This window comes from Arachis stenosperma, chromosome 9 (assembly GCF_014773155.1).
Source record: "Arachis stenosperma cultivar V10309 chromosome 9, arast.V10309.gnm1.PFL2, whole genome shotgun sequence".
Lineage (NCBI taxonomy): Eukaryota > Viridiplantae > Streptophyta > Magnoliopsida > Fabales > Fabaceae > Arachis > Arachis stenosperma.
The window spans coordinates 5099996-5120944 of NC_080385.1; the positions used below are offsets into that span (position 1 = coordinate 5099996).

Genomic DNA, 20949 nt, shown 5'->3' on the forward strand with positions numbered 1-20949 from the left:
CGCGTTGTTAGAAACGGACGGTCAACTTACAACTCTTTGTGGGCTAGAGAGTAAGAACGGATTAGATGTTGGTGGACAATTTGAATCAAGGAGCATAAGGGATGGAAGATCAAACTTTGAGTTTCAAAAGTGGAGTGAAGCCAAATTCAATGGAACTAGGATGATGCGTATGAGTTACAAAGAGAATTCAATAAGTGTGTCACCCTATTGGAAGCATGAAGATCAAGAAGAAAAGGGGTTGACAAATAAAGTATGGGACCCCGGAACATACATAGACCACTATCAACTTAAGGGCCTCGTTACTTGCTTAGGCCCCCTTGAAGGCCTTGTACGTTTAAATTGGGACCCGGAGGCTATTGGAAGTGCAAAAACTGGTGGGGATTCGAAGAAGAGTTCAAGCATAAGCCACCATAGCAAGGACTCCATCAAAATGTCCAACTTAAGGACTTAAACTAAAAGTGCTAGGTGGGAGACACCCCACCATGGTAAACTCTTTCCACGCTCTTCTAATTTTATTTAATAAGTGATTTGAGTTACCATTGTAGGTAAGTTTTCATCTCATAATTAGCTTGTTTGTGTACATTAGTTGCTAGCATATTAACATGTATGTTGTGCTTAGTAGAAATAGAATAAATTTCAAAACCAACTTGCATTTTAGAAAGTGTGTGATTTTGACTAAATAAGGAGTTGTAGGCACCATGGGGAGTCTTTGGACAATTAGAGCTTTTAGGCATTTCAAAAAAAAAAAAAGAGGGGGGTGGACGCGCGCGCACCATGTACGCGCACGCGTCCATGAGCGGATGTATCATCACCCATATTCCAGAGAGTTGGGCCTCTCCTAGGCCAGCGTTGTGCCTCAAGCCCAACTCACTCCACGCTGACGCGCACTACGTGCGTGCACGTCCATACAACTATAGGGAAATGCACGCGTACGCACACCTGCCGTGTACGCGTCGATCGGCTGCTGCAACTTCTGGGCCAATACCCTGAGAGTTGAGCCGGCTCTGGGCAAACAATAAGCCTCTGGCCCAACTCAACTCGCGCGGACGCGTACATGCCGCGTGCGCGTCCATACGCCAAGAGAAGAAAAGGACGCGAGCGCACGTATCGCGCTTGCGCGCCCTATGGCAAACTGCCAATTATACGCGGACGCGCACATACCGCGTACGCGCAGGCCTAGTAGTGCAACCTCCAGGCCATTGACCAGAGAGTTAGGCCTCATATGGGCCAACCTTAAGCCTCCAGCCCAACTTCTTGCACGCGTGTGCGCACGGTACGCGCACGCGTCCTTGTCTATTTTGATCACCCACGCGTGAGCGCATTGTACGCGCACGCGTAGGTCCCTAGATTCTTCAATGCGCGCAGATTTACAGACTGAGGGTGTTCATGTGGCTGAGCCAGCACATATGGAGGCACCACCTTAGACACAGGAGTCTCAGCCGGTACCACCGCCACAGCCAGAGCCTATCGGTGTACCTATCTCGGATCCTCAGGATTAGCATCGAGGACGATGCTTGATCTTAAGTGTGGGGAGGTAGCCGGTGGCATCATTAGATACCGGTGAATATTTTAGCCACTTTTCTAGCTATCTCACTTTGCACACCTTTTGTGTATATTTGATGTATTTTGAGTTTATTTTGGATACTTTTACTGCTTGATACTTTTACTGCTTATTTTGGATTTATTTTGGATTTTAGATACTTTGATGCTTATGGATATCCTTAGATGTTTTAGATGATAGATTTCATACTTTTAGTTGGACTTTTCTTTATACATTTTTGCATACCTTTCTTTTTAGTTTGTGGTTGTGATTAGAAATCATACTTTGAATTGCAAATACTTAGTCACCCTTTTTGCATAAGAAATTGGTTTTAAGTGAAAAAGAAAAGGGTGAACTAAGAAAATTTTTGGATTTTTCAATCACAACAATGCTTAGTCAAACATTGAGATTTTTCAAGAAGTTTAATTGTAGGGCATTAACCCAATTGATTGGAAGAAAAATTTTTTGTGAAACTTGCTTGAATTTCATACCTTGTGAAGCATGTATTGAATTGAGAACACAAGCTTGTGAGACTTGAGCCTATTGATGTGGTTGCATTTTATACCCACTTATCTTCCATTCTTGTGTGAAATTGTTCTCTTTCTATGATTGTAATCCTTGATTTGCTTGATTCTATATGTCCATTTATTTCTTGTATTTATGCATTTATATGATTGAGGCCATCATTTCATTAGCTTACTTATCCAAATTGCCAACCCTTTTATATTCCTTTGTTAGCCAAATTGAGCCTACGACTAACCAACTTATTCCCATTTTAGCACATTACAAGCCTAAGGCGGAAAACCAATGAAAAGTCCTTGTTTGGATCTTTGATTAGCCTAGACTAGTGAGAGTGTTTATTATTCAAAGTTGGTGAGGCTTGGGAACATTGGATGGGATAAAAGGGGTAGTACACTTTCATGTTTAGGAATTGGGTACATATTCATGTATTGATTAAATGTATAGACCTTATGCATTGATGTTCTTGTGTATAGTTTGAAAGAAAAAAAAAAGAAGAAAAGAAAAGAAAAAAATTTGTATATAGAAAAAGAAAGAAAAAATAATAAAGAGGGGACAAAATGCCCCAAAGTGAAGTCAATAAAAAGGAATCAATGCATAGGTGTTATGAATCAAATAAGAATGCATGAGTATGTAAGAAAAAAAAAAGTGAAGAATGGGTGGTTAGAGTAGTTTGAACTTGTATAGGTCATTATAAAGTTAGGTGGGAAAGTCTATACTAATCAAAGATTCAAATCCTAGTCCACTTAACCATAAATGATCCTACCTTGACCCTAACCCCATTACAACCTCAATGAAAGACCTCATGATGAATGTATGCATGCATTAAATAAGTGTTGATTGTTAGAAGAAAATCAAATTTTGGAAAGCATGATTAGAAGAGAATTGAGTGGATTAACCCTTAAACACTTGAGCAAATAGAGCGGATACACATCCGATGAGGGTTCAAAAGTTCAATCACATGTGTTCACTCATATTGTTTATATTCTTGCAAGTTTGAACTCTTTTTGATAATTCAATACAATTGTGGTTTGGAATTAATTCCTATTGCCTAGCTCTTGTGCTTACACATGCTCTCTTGGGAATTGATTTGTTTGAACTAAGCATTTCCATTTGCTTAGATAATTGCATTTAGATAGGATTCATATAGTTTAGTTGCATTCAATAAATGTCATAACCCTTAGTTCCTTCTTATTTTAGCATGAGGACATACTAAGGACTAAGTGTGGGGAGGTTGATAAACCCCAATTTGACGGTTTATTTTGTATTGAATTTAGAGTATTTTGATAACATTTTGTCACATTTAGCCTATAAATTAGCATGGTTTTGTTATCTCTCCCGTATTTGTGCCTAAGTGTAAAAACATGCTTTTTAAGCCGTATTTTGATAATTTTAATTCATCCTTGATTCCATAAGATGCCTTGATGCGTTTGTTAGTAATCTCAGGTTGAAATAGGCTAGGCATGGATCAAAGAAAGCAAGGAAGGAAACATGCAAGTGGAGAGAAGCACAAAAAGTCAAAGAAGTGATCTCGGTCAAGCACGCGTACGCGCACAAGGCGCTCGCGCGCACATCGCAGAATTAGCCAGGGATGCGCACGCGTACCGTGCGCGCATGCGTTGTAGTCCGCACGTGATTCTTTTATTGCAGCACGTGCCTGGCGATTTTGGAAGGTTTCAGCAACCAACTTTGGCGCCAAAATGCATATAAGAGCCAAGGATTGAAGGGGGTTGACACACATTCACATCCATAGACTCATTTTACAAGTTTTTAGATATTTTTAGTTAGTTACATTTGTAGAGAGAGAAACTCCAATTTCTCTCTAGGATTCATCTTCATTTTGTCAATTCTCAACCATTTCTTGGTGAGATCTATTACAACACTCAATTTACCTTGTTCATATTGTAGATCATCTTCTCTAATCTCAATTAGTGTTTGTAATTGTTCAATTCTCATAGATCTTAGGTTTAACTTTGTTGTTTTGGATTCTATTAATTCATTGAAGATCTCCTTTTCATTGTTGTTCATTCTTGATTGTTGTTAATCTCTTGTGTTGAATTACTTTGCTTCTAAAACTTTTTCTCAATTTTACTATGTCTTTCATTCTTGCCCTCCAAGTGTTTGAGAAAATGCCAACTTTAGATATGGAGTAGCATCCCCTCACTTGGCCTAATGGTTGAGTCATTGGAGACACTTGAATGGTGGATGTCAATTGTTGATTGAGAATTGAGAATTGCTAATTGACTTAGAGTGCACTAAAGCTAGACTTCCCTAGGGTAAGACTAGGACTTGTGACTTGAGTTAATTACTTTTACTTGACTTTCCTCTATGATTAGGGGTTAACTAAGTAAAGCAACACTCCTTTGTTATCACAATTGAAGGAAGCTATAGTGATGGAACTTCCAATGTTCAACCTTGACCAAGGCTTTTAATATTGATTGATTGTTGTTTTCTTTTATTCACACTTTTATGCCACACTCTTCAAGCCACAAAAGACCACTTAACCAATAACATGCACCCTTGTAGCATTCCTAGGGAAGAACGACTCGGGACTAATACTCTCGATTATAGATTGTAGATTTGTTTGATGATGGATTTTGCGTCGGTTTAGACTATACTACGATTGATTACTTGATAATTTCTATACCGGCAAAAATTCACTTATCACTGAGCCCGCCTCCACGTCGCCGAGCTCGCCGAGCCCGCCTCCTCATTCGCTACCCACAGCCATCCACAGCAGCCGCGATCACCACCGCGTTCTGCTTCTCGCTGAGCCCGCCTCCTCATTCACCGGTAAGACTCTGTTCTTGTCTTCTGGATTTTGAACTTGCTTCCTTCTGGATTTTGAACTTGCTTCCTTTTGAATTCTGTTCTATGCTGCCTTCTTGATTTTTGTTTTTGATTTTCTGAGGTTCTAATCTTGATTTATGAGCTCGCCTGTTCTATGCTGCCTTCTTGATTTATGTTTTTTATTTTCTGAGGTTATTTTGATTGCTGTTTCATTATTTTCATGATTGCTGTTTTTTATTTTGAATATGTTTTGCTGCTTCTGTTTGCTGCTTCATGAATCATGATGAATATTTTTTGCTGCTTCTGAATATGTTTGCTGTTTCATTATTTTCATGATTGCTGTTTTTTATTTTGAATATGTTTTGCTACTTTTGTTTACTGCTTCATGAATCATGATGAATATTTTTTGCTGCTTCTGAATATGTTTGCTGTTTTATTATTTTCATGATTGCTGTTTTTTATTTTGAATATGTTTTGCACTTTTGCTGCTTCTGTTTGCTGCTTCATGATGAATATTTTTTGCTGCTTCTGAATATGCTTGCTGTTTCATTATTTTCATGGTTTTCTGAAGTTGTTTTCCGGTCTTTGATTTTCTTATTGTTATAGATGGAACAATCATAAAGTAACCCATAACCACAAGATAATGCTGTTCAAGATTCTCAAACTGGTTCATCCAGAGATAAATCTGATCCACCTTGGTAGTATTTTACAGCGAAGTATGACAAAAATAACAAGACTCAATATACATGTATTTTCTGCTCAATATATTCAAACTGTTATGCTTGTTGGTCCTCTAATTAAGTTATTGATGCTTGTTGATGCTGATGAGAAACCTTCTCTGGGTATCATGTATGAGGGCATGCAAAGAGCCAAAATTGCTATCAAGACAATGTTTAGAAATAAGAAATCTGCATACACACCTTATACAAGTATCTTGAAAATGCTGTGGGATAAGCATTTGAAGCGTGACCTCCATGCAGCAGCATACTTTTTGAATCCAGATTTCTTCTATAGTGAGGGGTTTGTTGAGAAGGCAAATATCTTGAGGTCTTTGCTTGATTTATTTGATATTGAAACTCTTTGCGATGACTCGGTTGCCGCAATGTAAGAGATACAGTTGTATCGAGATCGAAAAGGAAGTTTTGGAAGGGAAAGTGCATTGAAAGCAATTAAGAGACTTGAACCTGGTAAGTTATTATATTTCTATGTTCAATTTATTTTGAATGTTTTTTAAATATTAATGAGAATTGATGGTTGACTTTCATATCCTGGTAGGTGAATGGTGGAGGCTACACGGTGGGAGTGCTCCTAACTTGCAAAAAATGGCAATTCGTCTTCTTCATCAAACATCTTCATCATCCGGCTGTGAGAGGAACTGGAGCCTCTTTGAACAAATCCATTCAAATAGGAGGAACCGATTAGAGCATCAAAGGCTGAGTGACATTGTTTATGTCACTTATAATCTACGCCTTCAATCTAGAATGCATCGCAAGAAGAAGAATTATGATCCAATTGACATTCAAAGCATTGACACAGTAGATTTTTGGGTAATGCCGGATGAAGATGATCCTGAATTTACTAATGGAGACATCGAAGGCATTGAAAATTTAATTTATACGGATAATACTATGCCTTCATATCCTAAAGGTGATTGAAATAGCAAAACTTGTTTCATTTCCTCTCAATATCTGATGTAAAGTTGTAACTTTATTTTTTTCTTGATTTTCTATTTTATTTTATTAGATGGAGGAGATGTGGAACTTGATGTGGATTTGCCTAATGTTGCTGATTCTTCAAATACAGCTTCTTTTGGTGGTACTTCTGATGATGGTGGCTTTGTATTGCCTGTTTATGATGGAGATGTTGGAACACTTAATGATAATTATGATTTTTGATGAGTTGAACCTTTGATTAGTTGAAAACTTGTTAGTAATTGTTTCTTTTGAATGTAGAACATTATGGGTTTGTCATTATGTATGTTTTTTTTATTTAGTTATAAATTTTGATGTTTGAAGTTGTTTGTGAACCTCTAATATTAAGTAATGGATAATTTATTATGTGAAATATTAAATTTTATTAAGTTAAAAATTATTAAATTTATATACCTAAGATTATTTTAAATTTTTTAATAATTTTATTTAATATTTAATTAAACCGGTTAAACTCCTGTTAAACCTCAGTCGAACCAGTAAACTATTGAACCAATAATTTCACTGATTTATTAACCGATCCGGTTCTCGCAACCTTGATTTTCACACACCAATGATAGTAACTAACTTCGCGTATACTTAATTTGGTATAAAAATTAGGGCAAGGTCATATAAATATAATCACGTTTTAATTAGATTCTTGGAATTCACTACCTTTAACTTAGAGAGCACCTTAATTAATAGCTCCCTATTCACAAGAGAATCCACACACTAAGTAGGAGCCAATCTCTCACCACTCAAACAATCTAATCGCGGAAATAATAATTGCACCACGATTTGCTATTAGGGAACTCTACATGGTCATTAATAACTCTTCATCGTCTATAAATACTAACTCAATAACTCTTTTTTTATTTTGTTAAATTCGATATTAGATCAGAGTCTTTTACATGTATCTCACTGTCATTTAAAGAGTATTTTAGTAAAGAGTTGACAGTGGATAGAGTCTAAATTCTATCTACGAATTTAATTTTTTTTAAAATTTATTTTTATTTTATTAAATTGAGAATTTTACAATTTTAATTTTATTGGCATCCTACAATTTTTCACTCAATTCTATCCACAATAAATTAAATTTTTTAATCAAACATAATATTTAATTATTTCATATTTCATAAATACACTAATAAAATAAAAAATACAAAACTAAATTTATATTAAAATTAAAAACAACAAAATTAAAATGAAATTCACGTTAAAATTACAAAAAAAAGTGATTCAATCGCCATCATTTTTAGTATATATAATAATTTTTAGTATATATAATAATTTTTAAATATATACTATAATATATCAAAAATTGATCATATAGAGTTAGTTTTAAATTCACACCTAGAAATTGATATTTCAGGAATTTTTCAAAAATTAGGGTTTAGTGGGAGTACATATTCCGTACTCTGTACAATTTTAAAAGTCGAAGATGAGTGGTGGAGTAAGCGGGAAAGAGACTTTGAAGGTGAAACACGATGAGGCAGCCGATAATATCGGCAGAATAGATAAGGGGGAGAGCGGGGAGGGATTGCATTAGGAGAAAAGGAGGATCATATTTTGGGAGGGGTTTCTAAGTCTTTGAAGATTTCTTTCAGGGACAAAGTTGTGGGCTCCAAGATTGCTAAAGCTTTTTCACTCGTTGGAACTTTATCGGAAGATAACATTGCGGTAGTTTCTGGGAAGCAAGGAGATCTCTTGCCATCGAGTGTCACGTTATAAGGATGCTATAGTGATTAAGGTGTTAGGTAAACATTATAGCTACACTGCATTGTCTCATAAACTTCGAACGGTATGGAAGATTAAGGGAGATTTTGATTTATTGGATGTGGGATTTGACTACTTTCTTGTGATGTTTGATGTGGCTGAGGAGCGAGAAAAGATTCTCTTAGGAGGTCCATGGATGATCGAGGAAAATTATGTGGCTGTGAAGCCTTGGGATCAAGAGTTTAGATCAAGTGAAAACTGTTTTGGAGCAACTTTAGTGTGGATTAGAATTTTCGGATTACCAATTTGGTGCTACCAAGAAGATGCAATGCTCCGTGTTGCGGCTGTAGTTGGCATTCCCATTAAGGTTGATTTGGCAACAAAATTAGCTGAAAGAGGACGATATGCTCGAGCCTGTGTTCAGATAGATTTATGATTGCCAGTGACTAAGAATATTCTTGTTAAAGGTGTTGAATATGAGGTTGAATATGAAAGTCTTCACCTTATTTGTGGCTCATGTCTCAAGTTTGGTCATGATATGAAGGTGTGCAAGACTGACAGCAATGCGGGAGGAGGAACTAATGCCAAGGTGGTCAGCGATGTAGCAAAGCAGCCAGAAAGCTCAAATTCAAAAAATTCAGTGCATGTGAAAAAGGCAAGTTTTCATTTTGGCAAGAATCTTGGAGATGCGACTGTAAATGTTACTGTCCCGGATTTGGTGGAGAGTGATTTGCATGCTGTTCATGTAGACCATGCACAACATGAGGATCTGAAAGGCTGGACTCAAGTGATTAGGAAAGGAAAGTATAAAATGGGTCAAAATCCTTTTCCTAGCACCCATCAGGTCCAACCAAAAGCAAAGAAGACTCCTAACAAGGCTACCAATACTTGGACAAGGCCTAATCACCAACGTACAACACATGCTACTGGATCTAAAGTAAAATTAAGCAGGGGCATCAATATTGGAAAACTGGTTAGTGTGGCTTCTTTGGGGACCCGGCACAATGTTCATCATCAGCAGCAAGGTGAGACAACAAATGGCACTGTGCCAAAGCGTCCTCGCCCAAACTCTTTGCAGAATTCACCAGTAGATAAGGATGGAGCATCGACGGCGGGTATGGTGCAAGTTTCAACGGAGAAAATTGGGCTACAACTTGAGAGTCCATTAAAGGCAGAATCGTCGAAGACAGGGACATCATGTTGAGTCTCGGGTTTGTTATTGGAGCTCCCTTTTTGCTGTTTTTATGGATAGTTTCAATATCATAGCGTGGAATATGAGGGGTGCGTCTAACAAGATGCCCCGTGTGTATTGCAAAAATTTGGTGAGAACATATAAACCATCTTTCTTCTTTCTCTTTGATACTCATACCATATTTAATAATTTGAAGAATTTTTGGGATAAGTTGGGTTTTCATTGTGTTGGTATTGAGGAAGCAGTAGGACACAGGGGTGGCATTTGGTTTCTATCTTCTATTGCGAATACTTTTTGTGTGGTTATTGATCAAATTGACCAATGTATCACAGTGAAAGTGAGTGTGGGTAACTTAATTTGGCTTTGTAGTGCAGTATATGGGAGTCCTCAATTCGAAAAAAGATGTATGCTTTGGGATCATTTGCGTTCTATTAATTCAGGCCATAACGGACCATGGATAGCTGTTGGTGATTTTAATGAGATTGTAGCACCAGATGAGAGTACATGTGCTTATTTTTCTTCTCACAGAGCTAGTCTATTAGCTACTACTCTAGATGACTGTGAGCTCTTTGATCTTAAAGTGATTGGTAGGATATATACTTGGTATAGAGCAGTTCAGGCTGGCAGGAACTTGGCTAAAAGGTTGGATAAAGCTCTAGTTAATGAGGCGTGGATGACAATGTTTCCTGAGAGTTATTCTAAAATTCTTAGCAGGCTTCATTCTGATCATTGTCCTATTTTAGTTTGTTGTCATGGTAGCCTCATAGTGAAAGGTTCTCGTCCTTTTAGGTTCCAAGCTGCGTGGGCAACACATCCTTCTTATAAACATGTTATTAGTAAGGCTTAGAATCAAGAGGTTGGAGGCGTTACTGAAAGGCTTAAGATGGTTCAACAGGCTTCTTTGGACTTCAACTCAGATTTTTGGGAATATTTTTGTGCGAAAAAATAAGCTAGAATATCAGATTGATCTGATTTAACGGCGTTTAGAGGTTACCGATGTGTTATCTCTGAGAATTAAAGAAGCTGAACTGAGGGAAGATTACAATAGACTTTTATTGCAAGAGGAACTTTTTTGGTACCAGAAATCTAGAGAGCAGTGGGTCAAGTATGGGGATAGAAACATTAAATTCTTTCATCTTCAGACTTTGGTGCGTAGAAACCATAATAGAGTACATGGATTATATGTTAGAGATGGGTCTTGGTCTACTGATCCAGATATTCTCCAGGAAGAAGCCCTCTCTTTTTACAAGAATCTCTTTGGTACAACGGAAGAGGTTGAGGTTGATTGTTTAGGGGATTTTCCGATGCCCACTCTAAGCACTGAGGCTTGTACTAGGTTAATTGACCCTGTCTCTTTTGCGGAAGTCAAGTCAGCAGTATTCAGTATGAGCCCTTTTAAAGCTCCTGGTCCAGATGGCTTTCAAGCTTATTTTTTTAAAGAATATTAGGAGATAGTAGGCACTGAGATTTGGAATATTGTCCGGAGAGCTTTTTTGGGAGAGTTCTTAAATCCTAGCATAATGAAAACTCTGATTGTGCTTATTCCTAAAATTGATAACCCTACCTTTATGAAGGATTTCAGGCCTATTAGCTTATGTAATGTTGTTTATAAAATTATCACCAAAGTATTTACTAACCGACTTCGGCCTTTTCTTCCAGATATTGTTAGTCCTTTACAAGGAAGTTTTATTCTGGGTCGTGGTGCTCCTGATAATATTATTGTGGCCCAAGAAATTCTGAATTTCATGAAGCACACAAAATCCAAGAAAGGTACTCTTGCTTTTAAAATTGATCTTGAAAAAGCTTATGATATGGTGGATTGGAGGTTTTTGGAGAGTACTCTCATTGGTTTTGGCTTTCCTATCATCACTGTTAATTTGATTATGAATTGTGTCCGTGCATCATCTCTTTCTATTATGTGGAATGGGAATAGATTGGATAGTTTTGCTCCTAGAAGGGGGCTTAGACAGGGCGATCCAATATCTCCTTACTTATTTGTGCTTTGTATGGAAAGACTTGCTTGCTATATATCTCATAAGGTGGTCGAGGGTGTGTGGAAACCAGTTTCTGTCACTAGGGGTGGCCCAAAATTTTCTCATTTGATGTTTACAGATGATCTCTTACTCTTTTGTCAGGCTACAAAGAGTCAGGTTCAAATGGTCATGCATTCTCTTAACATTTTTTGCAAGGCATCTGGCATGAAAGTGAATCTTAAAAATTCTAAAGCTTTTTGTTCTATAAATGTGACTGCTCGTAGAAGAGATATTTTTACTAGTGTTTCTTCAATACGTTTTGCTTTGGACTTAGGAAGATATCTTGGAGTTAACCTTAATCATTCCCGTACCAGTAGGGCTTCTTTTCATTCGGTGATTGAAAAGGTGAGGGGAAGATTAGCTAATTGGAAAGGAAGGCTTCTAAATAAAGCAGGGAAACTTTGCCTAATCAATTCTGTTGCAGCATCCATTCCTGTCTATCATATGCAAGTATCTTTTTTCCAAATTGGGTTTGCGATAAATTATCTTTTATGATGAGACAGTTCTTTTAGAATGGTCAAGTTGATGGTAGAGGTCTTTCTCTTGTTAATAAGAAATTTGGTGGCCTGGGTGTTAGAGATCCTGCGTGTGTTAATATATCTTTACTTGGTAAATTGGTTTGTCAACTTTTTCATTGTCAGGACAAGCCTTGGGTTGCTCTATTGAGGGCGAAGTATCTGAGGAATGAGGAAGTTTTAGATGGCCATGTCCCTTGCAATGCTTCTCATGTTTGAAAGAGTATCTCAAAGGCTTTTGGTGTTCTTAAGGATGCCTTCTCTTAGTGCGTTGGGTCACTTGATCAATCCTTTTGGTTTGACAATTGGAGTATTGAGGGCCCAATTGCTCAAAATGTTCCTTTTATACATATATCTGACTCTGATTTAACTATTAGAGACGTTTGAAAAGATGGTCAATAAAATCTTCATGATATTTTCTCTATCATTCCAGAAGATGTCAAACAGCATTTGAATGCTTATAATCCGGATTTGAATGCTGGAGAGAGTTCGGGTTGGTCGTGGAGTGTGGCATCTTCTAGACTCTACTCAGCTAGGAGTGGGTACAGTTGGCTAGCCAAAAGAAAGTTTGACTGGAATGAGCATGATAATTGGTTGTGGGTATGGCGACTGCATATTCCTGAGAAGTACAAGTTCTTGATTTGGCTTAGTCTTCATAATGCTATTCCTACGGCAGAGTTTCGTTTGGGTCGTGGTTTAGCTTTATGTAGCACCTATCATCGATGTCAGAATGGTTCTGAATCCATTCTTCATTGTTTTCGGGAGTGCCCTAGTGCTAAGGAGGTCTGGAACCTTTTAGGCCTGTATTCAGATAACTTGAATTTACATGATTGGCTCTACAGAGGTGCAAAGAGTGGAGATATTTTTCTTTTTTTTTCGACCATCTGGTGGATTTGGAGAAGCAGGAATCAGGACTTATTTAGTATAGATGATTCATGGAGTGCTAGTAAAGTGGTGAGTTTGATTCGTAGTTCAGTAAGGGAGTTTCACACTATTTTTGCTATGCATCAATCTTTGTCTCCTCCTTCACTTTGTTTGCATTGGGTTCCACCTCTATTTTATTCTGTTAAATTGAATTGTGATGCTAGTTGGTTTACTCGTTTTGGCTATGCTGGTTTTGGTTGTATCATTCGCAATCCTGATGGATGTTGGTTGAAAGGTTGCACTGGGAAAGTCGAAGTGTGCAGTGTTCTTTTTGCTGAATTGTATGCAATTTGGAGAGGTTTACTTCTTGCTTGGAAGAGTAGATTTCGTGAGGTTATTTGTGAAATAGACTGTTTAGAAGCTCTTTTCTTGGTAAACCAAAGAATGCTTGGTAAGGATATTCCGAAATGGGATTTGGCAAAGCATATACAGGAGGTTATGAATTGGAATTGGAGAGTCTCTATTCTTTTAACTCAGAGGACTGCAAATAGTGTTGCAGATTGTATGGCTAAAGCAGTTGCTTCTGGCGCGGACATTCATTCGAATTAGAGCCAACCATGGAGTGAGTTTCAACATCTAATAAATTTATATATGACCCTAGCCAATTAATTTAGTTTTGTTTTTTTTTCTTTCTTTTCTATTTAGTTACCAAAAAAAATTCACACCTAATTTTTTCTGCAGTCTAATCAACTACAAATTAAATTGCGAATCCAATTCAAACGGAATTGAATAAGATTGAATATTCACAGACAGAATTAATATTCCCTGTTCTAGTGGCCACTTATTCCACCAAAGCTCATCACAAAAAAAAAAGAAAGGAAATGACCAGTCTGTCCAATAGACACTAAATATGGACGGTCCAAAATATTAGTTTATCTCGTTTTTTGGCAAATTAATAGGTTGATCTGCTTACAAACTCAAAGTATATATATATATATATATATATATATATATATATACACCACAATTCAGCATCAATTAAAAAAAAAATCAAGTTTGGTGTCTAATTATGATATTACTAATTTACTATCACAACAACATAATTTCAGCAAACTCAAAAGATTGAGATTGAGAGAAAAAAAAAAGAGTAATTAAAATTTGGGAAAAAAGAATTGTAAAAAAAAATAAACTACACATTCTTAGTAATAGCTAAATAACTTTTAGTTTAATAGTAATCTGTTCTGAATTTAAATTTCATTTAAAATTCTGCCACTATATGGAGATATATATGATGACGTGATGGATATATATGATCGGTTAATAACTGTCCTAGTTGTTAATTGCGTAAAATAAAGATATTTGTGTAATATGAAACAATCAAGTGTAGTCCAAGGTGTTACAAGTTACAACTAATGTTGGATGAGGATCTAAGCAAGAAAATTAAATATTGGAATAAAGTGGAAAGATGAATAATAATTAACGATGAGGAAGAAGAAGGAACTTATCCGATCCATGAATAGCTAGCTATAGCCTGGACCATCTAAGACTAGATTGGCATATCCTCATCCATGCAAACCCATAACCTCCATAATGCCCCAATTTTTAATTAATCACTCCTTATTATTTTTATTAATTAAGGTCAAATAGGAAAACAACAATGTGAATACAGCATATATTAATGTCACAAAAGTGATGGGGGAGGAGACACAGGAGACAGTCCAAAACCAAGAGGAGAAATACGCCTGTATATAAAATGTACATAGCCAAAAATCACACGTCTTAATTAATGTTAAAATATTTTCAATCTACAAATAAAATAAAATAAAATATTAAAAAATTTTAAGCTCAAATAAAATTAGAGTAGAATCAAAATTCTATTCTATCGTTCTTATTTTAATCTAAATATTTACCATGTTTATAATTTTATATATGTATATCAAATATGTTTATACATCATTTAAGTAGTGTTTGGTTAGGGGAACTGAGACTGAGATTAGAGAACTGAAATTCGATATTATATTTAGTGGCTAAGAACTGAAACTAAAATTTTAGTTTCCGTCTAAAAAATTTCAGTCTCTTTAGTATCTCTAAAAAGTGGAGATATAAGAAACTAAAATTTTAAAAATAGAGACTGAAATTTTAATAATATTTATTTTTAAAAATATTTTAATTTAATTTTTTAAATTTTAAAATTTTCTCCCAATTTTCATATTTATTTTAAATTAAACATAATACTAAGTCATAACTTAATTCAATATATTTTACACTAAATACAATACAAAAACTTAATTCAATCTCAGTTTTTTAATTTTTATTTTCCAATTTTAATCTCCCCGTCTTTCTTCCAAAGGCAGCCATATATTAGCCTGCGCTCAATGCAATGAGCATGGGTGGCTTGAGTTCAACATATGGTACGTAGTGATAATAATAGTAATTATGATAGTTATATAAAATTTTGATAATATATATATATATATATATATATATATATATATATATATAGACAAGATCAAAATCATATTTTTTATTAAAAAATATTATTAAATAATAAAAAACATAATTCTAATTTTAGTTTAACTTTTTAAATATTATCAAAATTTTATTATAATCACCTTAAAATTTACCTTATTATTATTATAATATGTCCAATATATGATAAAACCATTAATAATGTGTAGAAATTGAAACACAAAGATGTCTCCTAAGGATTTGAAAATAAGGGAAAAAGGGCGTGACCACTGAGCAGTGACCACCCATTTTTGACAAAATGGAATATGCATGATGATAATATTTTAATATTGTTTATTTTCAGGTACATGCATGTACGAGTACAATCATTCAATGGGCTTAGGTCAATAAGCAATAAAAGAACAAATGGTGGGGGCTCTATTATCACATTCAGAATGAACCATCATTTTCTTTTACCATTTATTTATGGAAGTTTTTGTGGTGGTTTTATCCTAGAATAATTTCCTAAGCTGGCCTGCCTTTGCCGATTGCCATGCTCAAGGGTAGCAATGATATGAATTATTCAATTTGATGTTGACCCCCACGTGCACACTCTATCAGGCCCACACAATAATTTATGTCTTTTTTTTTTCGGTTTTTATTTTTTTTTAAAGAAATTTTGTCCTTAACTAAATTAGATTTGTTTAGTAGTTAATTCACTAATCTACTTAAATAAGTGTTAAGATTTAAATTTTATTTTGTATATGCAGCGATCTATTATCTAATAACAAATCTTTAAATAAAATTCCAATCCACAATAAATTAGTGTTTAGTCTACCAAACTAAAAAATACAATAACAAAAAAATTGTTTTGTTCTTTGTAAATACCTTCATTTTTTCTTATATTTTTTTTTTGTTTTGATGTGTTAAAATTTAAAATTTGTTTATTTTAGTCAACTCGTTATAATATTTTATTAAGTACTAACGTGACAAAATTAAATGAGAGATTAAACACTAATTTGATTCATTTTGTTACATTAACATTTTAGCTTGTCATATTAATATTTAACTTGTTATATCAAAATTAAGGATGACAACAGATTTCTATAGAGATAGGATCCTTTCTCGTTTTTCTATTTCCACATGATACTAATTTATTTTATTTTAATTTATATGTTAAAAATTTTATGTATATATCAGCTACGAGTTTTATTTGTCATTTTTAATTAAAAGGTAATTTACTTATATAAAATAATTGTGAAAAATTTTTACTTGATACTCTTGGAAAATGTAACACATAAACCGTGAGTGGCAGCTACGGTTTATGAAAAAGTTTGTGTGTGCATAAAATCTTTGAAGTAGTTACGGTTTATGCATGGGCCACTATAAATATAGAAGCCGTTGTTGGTGAGGGCGGATCACTTTTGAGGATTCAAAACTTTGGTGAAGTTGGGTGGCTGAGAGAGAATTCAGAGAATTTTGTGGTTTAGGGACCGGTTTGAGATTTTGAACCAGTTGAGTGGTGGACTGATGGAAGACGAAGCTCGTATGTACCGGTTAAATGGCGTTGCGCATGTGGCTGGATATATCGATCAAGAGGTTAGTTAAACAACTTTTTTATTATTATTATTGTTATTATTATTAAAGCTAGTTGTTTTATTAGAATTATTATTATTATTATTATAAATATTATTATTATTATTATCATAAATGTGACTTTTTAATTTTTATTATTTTTCTAATTATTATTGTTGTTATTATTATTAGTAGTCTAAATTTGTTAGTATTATTGTTATTATTATTATTGTTATTATTGGGAGTTGTTAGTATTATTATTGTTGTTGTTGTTACTTTTGTGATTCCTGTTGGTATTGTTAGTTTTGTTACTGTTGTCATTATTAGAACTATTGTCATCAGTAGAGTACATAGAAAACCAATGTTGGTGTATAATAATTTTTTAAAATTAGATTAGATGTTATTAGTGTTGGTCGTATGTTGAGGATTTTCTTATCCATATTTTTGCAGCCGACTAGGGTTATTAGCGATGTCAGGAGACAACAGAATATGTCTTTACACGACCGGATCATACCGTATATGGAGACCGTGGGCTTGTATCACTTGGCTAGGCTGAACAGTCAGTGGTTCTGGGTTGATGAGCCTCTACTTAGCGCATTTATTGAGAGGTGGCGTCCTGAGACCCATACCTTTCATATGCCCTTTGGGGAGTGTACTGTTACCTTGCAAGACGTGGCCTATCAGCTGGGTTTGCCGATCGATGGGGAGCCACATGAGTGGGTGCCTGACTGACTTTGAGAATCTAATGGAAAACGAAAGACTGGCATGGGTGTGGTTCCGCGAGTTGTTTGGGGAGTTACCTCCACAGAATAAAGTCAAGCAGATGACAGTGTGCTACACATGGTTCCATGAGCGGTTTCGGGTTCTCTCAGCATATGCTACTGACGAGACCGTGCATATATACGCGCGTGCCTATATTATGATGTTGTTGTCGTCTCAGCTGTTAGCGGACAAGAACGCAATCCGGGTCCACCTTCGCTGGTTGCCTTATTTGGCATCGTTGGATGACTTGGGTAGATATAGCTGGGGCTCGGCGGCATTGGCCTGGTTGTATAGATGTCTTTGTCGTGGGACAAACAGAAACGTTGTTAACTTGGCGGGGTCACTTTAGCTTCTACAGTCTTGGATTTTCTGGAGGTTTCTGAGTTTGAGGCCTAGTGGTTTCAATATCTCTGGGTTTTTGCTTGCATCCAGGTACGGATTTATTATTTTAGGTCCACAACTTATTCAATTACATGTGTTGTTACCCGTTATGACATGCTTTGAATGAAACTTGTAGGTGGGCTGAGTATATACCGAGAAACGATGCAGTGGATCAAAGAGTGGTGGCTGCACGCATTTGTTTGAATAGATTGCGTGTACATGATGTGAGTCGTTTAGTTATCGCTGTTACAATTAGTTCTTCCTGTGTAAAGTTATTCTTTTACCTAACGTTACATTCTGCGATGCAGTTCGTGTGGGAGCCTTATTCCTCTCCCGATGTGGCAGCTGTTGTTCATCCGGAGATACTAGTTGACGAGCACTACCGGCTATGGACGGCGGTTACTAGTCTGATTTATTTTGCCGCGATTGAGTGGCACCATGTGGATAGGGTGATGCCGCAGTTCGGAGGGGTTCAGCATCTCCCTCAGTTGGCTCTGAACATAGATTGGCTTCATGCGAAGGATGGGAGGGGTGGAGACCAATGGTTCCCCAATTATTATTGGAAGTGGCATCAGCATTGGGAGGACCGACTTGATACAGTCATACCGGAAGACCGAGTCGCTGATCTCGGTCCATCAACTGAGTACTTGGACTGGTGGTGCCGTGTGGCCCACAGATTCTTATCCCCTGAGGTTGCATTTCAGGATCCCAAGTCGATTGTGTTGACGGAGGAGGCTCGTCACAGAGGGTCGTCACAGGCACCTCTCAGGGTGCAGGTTGTCGACAGACCGGATAACTGGCGAGTGGATCGGCGTCGGCGTATAGGCACACGTACCATCGATCGAGAGTGGCGATGGCTTGCCGATCGTTTGGATGAGGAGCAGGCTGGTGCTGATCATAGAGGTGTTGTTGATTATTATGTTCCTCGACGTAGAGCCAGACGACAAGGTGGGCAGGATGGCAGTGAACGGGCTCGGGGTAGAGGACCATCCATTGAGGATGACAGTGCTCAGCAGGCTGTTGGTGAGGATATTGGTGGTGTGGCCACAGGGATGGATCAGCCCACCTACGATATGGGGGGTACCTCTCAGATGTTCAGGAGTGTCGACCCACAGGCGTTTGCCGACTTTACTACCGCGGCCATTGGCATGGACATCTTTACCTTTGAAGCTAAGGCTAAAATTTGCTGCCACATGACGGATACAATACGCTCGATAAGCACACGTGGAGGCAGCCTTGATGCCATTATGCTTGTCTGAGATAACAAGGATACCCTCCTGTGGCGTCACATGCGTTCGTAGGTTGGACAAGAAGAATGACCATGACTCGCATTTTCACCCTCCACAAGCGCGAATGCTATTGGGAGGATGTTCGAGTTCTCATCCTGCGCAATCGCCAACAGTAAGGTGCATCCATACTTGCCATACAAGTGGGTACCGTCAATACTCACAAGCGGCTTGCAATGTTGGAAGGCCTCGACGCAAGGTGGAAATGTCCAGAAGAGACGATGAAAGTGCACTGTAGACTCATCAAGCTGATCCCCAACTCGAACAGGAGAGGTCTTCAACACAGTAACTGTCCCGGGCATGGTCAACTGTACCCCTAGCATCCAACGTGGCAACTCGGCATATGACTCTTCCCAGTCTCCATATATTTGTGCAACTGCCTTCTGTTTTGTCATCCAAACCTTCCGGTAACTAGGCTTGAATCCATAATCAGCTTCTGTTGCTTGTTGCAACACCTTTATCGTAACTGCAGCATCCGCCCTAACCAATGGAAAAATTCTCGCACAGATAACGTGGTAATCAAGCTGACGGTGATCACTGGAAATAAAGGTGGCCAAGCAAGTGTGGGGACCGTTGTACCTCTTAACCTCCCAAGTGCCCTTTCTTGCACGGAGCGATATTCGAATCAACCAACTACAACCCTTCCCGAACTCCTTGCATTTTTCATGATACTTCAGATGATCCAATTCCAACACTCGGTACTCAACACCTCGACGGATGCTATAGTCCTTCACACTCAGAACAGCTTCATCTTTATTCTGGAACGATTGCCCAATCTGAAATTCTGTAGATGAACCCCTAATTGTAGCACATTCGTCCGCCTGTTGACCCAGAGCCTCCAAGTTTAGAGTGGAGAAGTGTGGAGGGTACTGCTATGTGCCAGAACTTGAAGGCGCTTGTTGTGCATGTGGATTAACACCTGTATCATCATCGCTGTCCCTAATGATATCTACAGGCTCCTGGTCAGAGTCATCGTCCTGCATTGCATTCTCTACTCGATTAGGTTCCCCGAAGCCTTCAACTTCATGAACTATGCCACGACCTGTATCCCCCTCAAATGCCTACTGCCAGACCCCAGGATTCTCCAACGGTACATAACCAACTGCCTCCGTTCATTCTAAATCAGCCGCGAAGGAAGGGGATGCGACCTGCGGAACAAATGGCCGGGCCGCAGGCATCGAACTAGACGCACCGCCTGCGGCAGTCGAGCTATGAACTGGAGCTGATGCCCCAGAACTATCGACGCCAACCTCCAACTTCGCATACAGCTCATGTATTCTGACCTCCGGAAAACTCCTAACGCAATGAAACAGAACCCTAATATCTTCATCAGCCGCTAGCACAAACATATCATGCTTAACACCGGTCGAGACTACTGCGATAGAAATCTTGTAGAATATCTTCTTCACCAACTTGCTCCCAAATACCCCAAGCTTTTGCAAGATGCTGTTCTTGACATCTGACAAAGTGCTTGATGAACTAATGAATACACTCGATGGTTCTCTGTCAGTGAACTTCACACTATATTTTTTTCTTCTTTTGATTTTTTCATAGCAATGCACTAAGACAAGAAAACTCTCTTTCTCACTTGACATTGTGATAATAATCTCTTCACCAGCTTGAATCTCACTCACGTATAT

General features: G+C 37.3%; 3 protein-coding genes across 3 annotated transcripts; 2 read left to right on the forward strand and 1 right to left on the reverse strand.

Annotated features, from left to right (window-relative positions):
- Nucleotides 1-5567: 5567 nt before the first annotated feature.
- LOC130948909 (uncharacterized) lies at nt 5568-6744 on the forward strand. Its single transcript, XM_057877772.1, has 4 exons — nt 5568-5882; nt 5967-6036; nt 6125-6496; nt 6593-6744. Exons 1-4 carry the CDS (start codon nt 5568-5570, stop codon nt 6742-6744), a joined length of 909 nt encoding a protein of 302 aa, XP_057733755.1.
- A 2804-nt stretch (nt 6745-9548) lies between these two features.
- Nucleotides 9549-10893, forward strand: LOC130948910 (uncharacterized). Its single transcript, XM_057877773.1, has 3 exons — nt 9549-9792; nt 9886-10218; nt 10433-10893. Exons 1-3 carry the CDS (start codon nt 9549-9551, stop codon nt 10891-10893), a joined length of 1038 nt encoding a protein of 345 aa, XP_057733756.1.
- Nucleotides 10894-19308: 8415 nt separating this feature from the next.
- On the reverse strand, nt 19309-20904 carry LOC130948912 (uncharacterized). The gene is made up of 3 exons (XM_057877774.1): nt 20458-20904; nt 20227-20370; nt 19309-20130 (listed from the first exon to the last, which is right to left on the reverse strand). The coding sequence occupies exons 1-3, from the start codon at nt 20902-20904 to the stop codon at nt 19309-19311; spliced, it is 1413 nt and encodes a 470-aa protein (XP_057733757.1).
- Nucleotides 20905-20949: the final 45 nt, after the last annotated feature.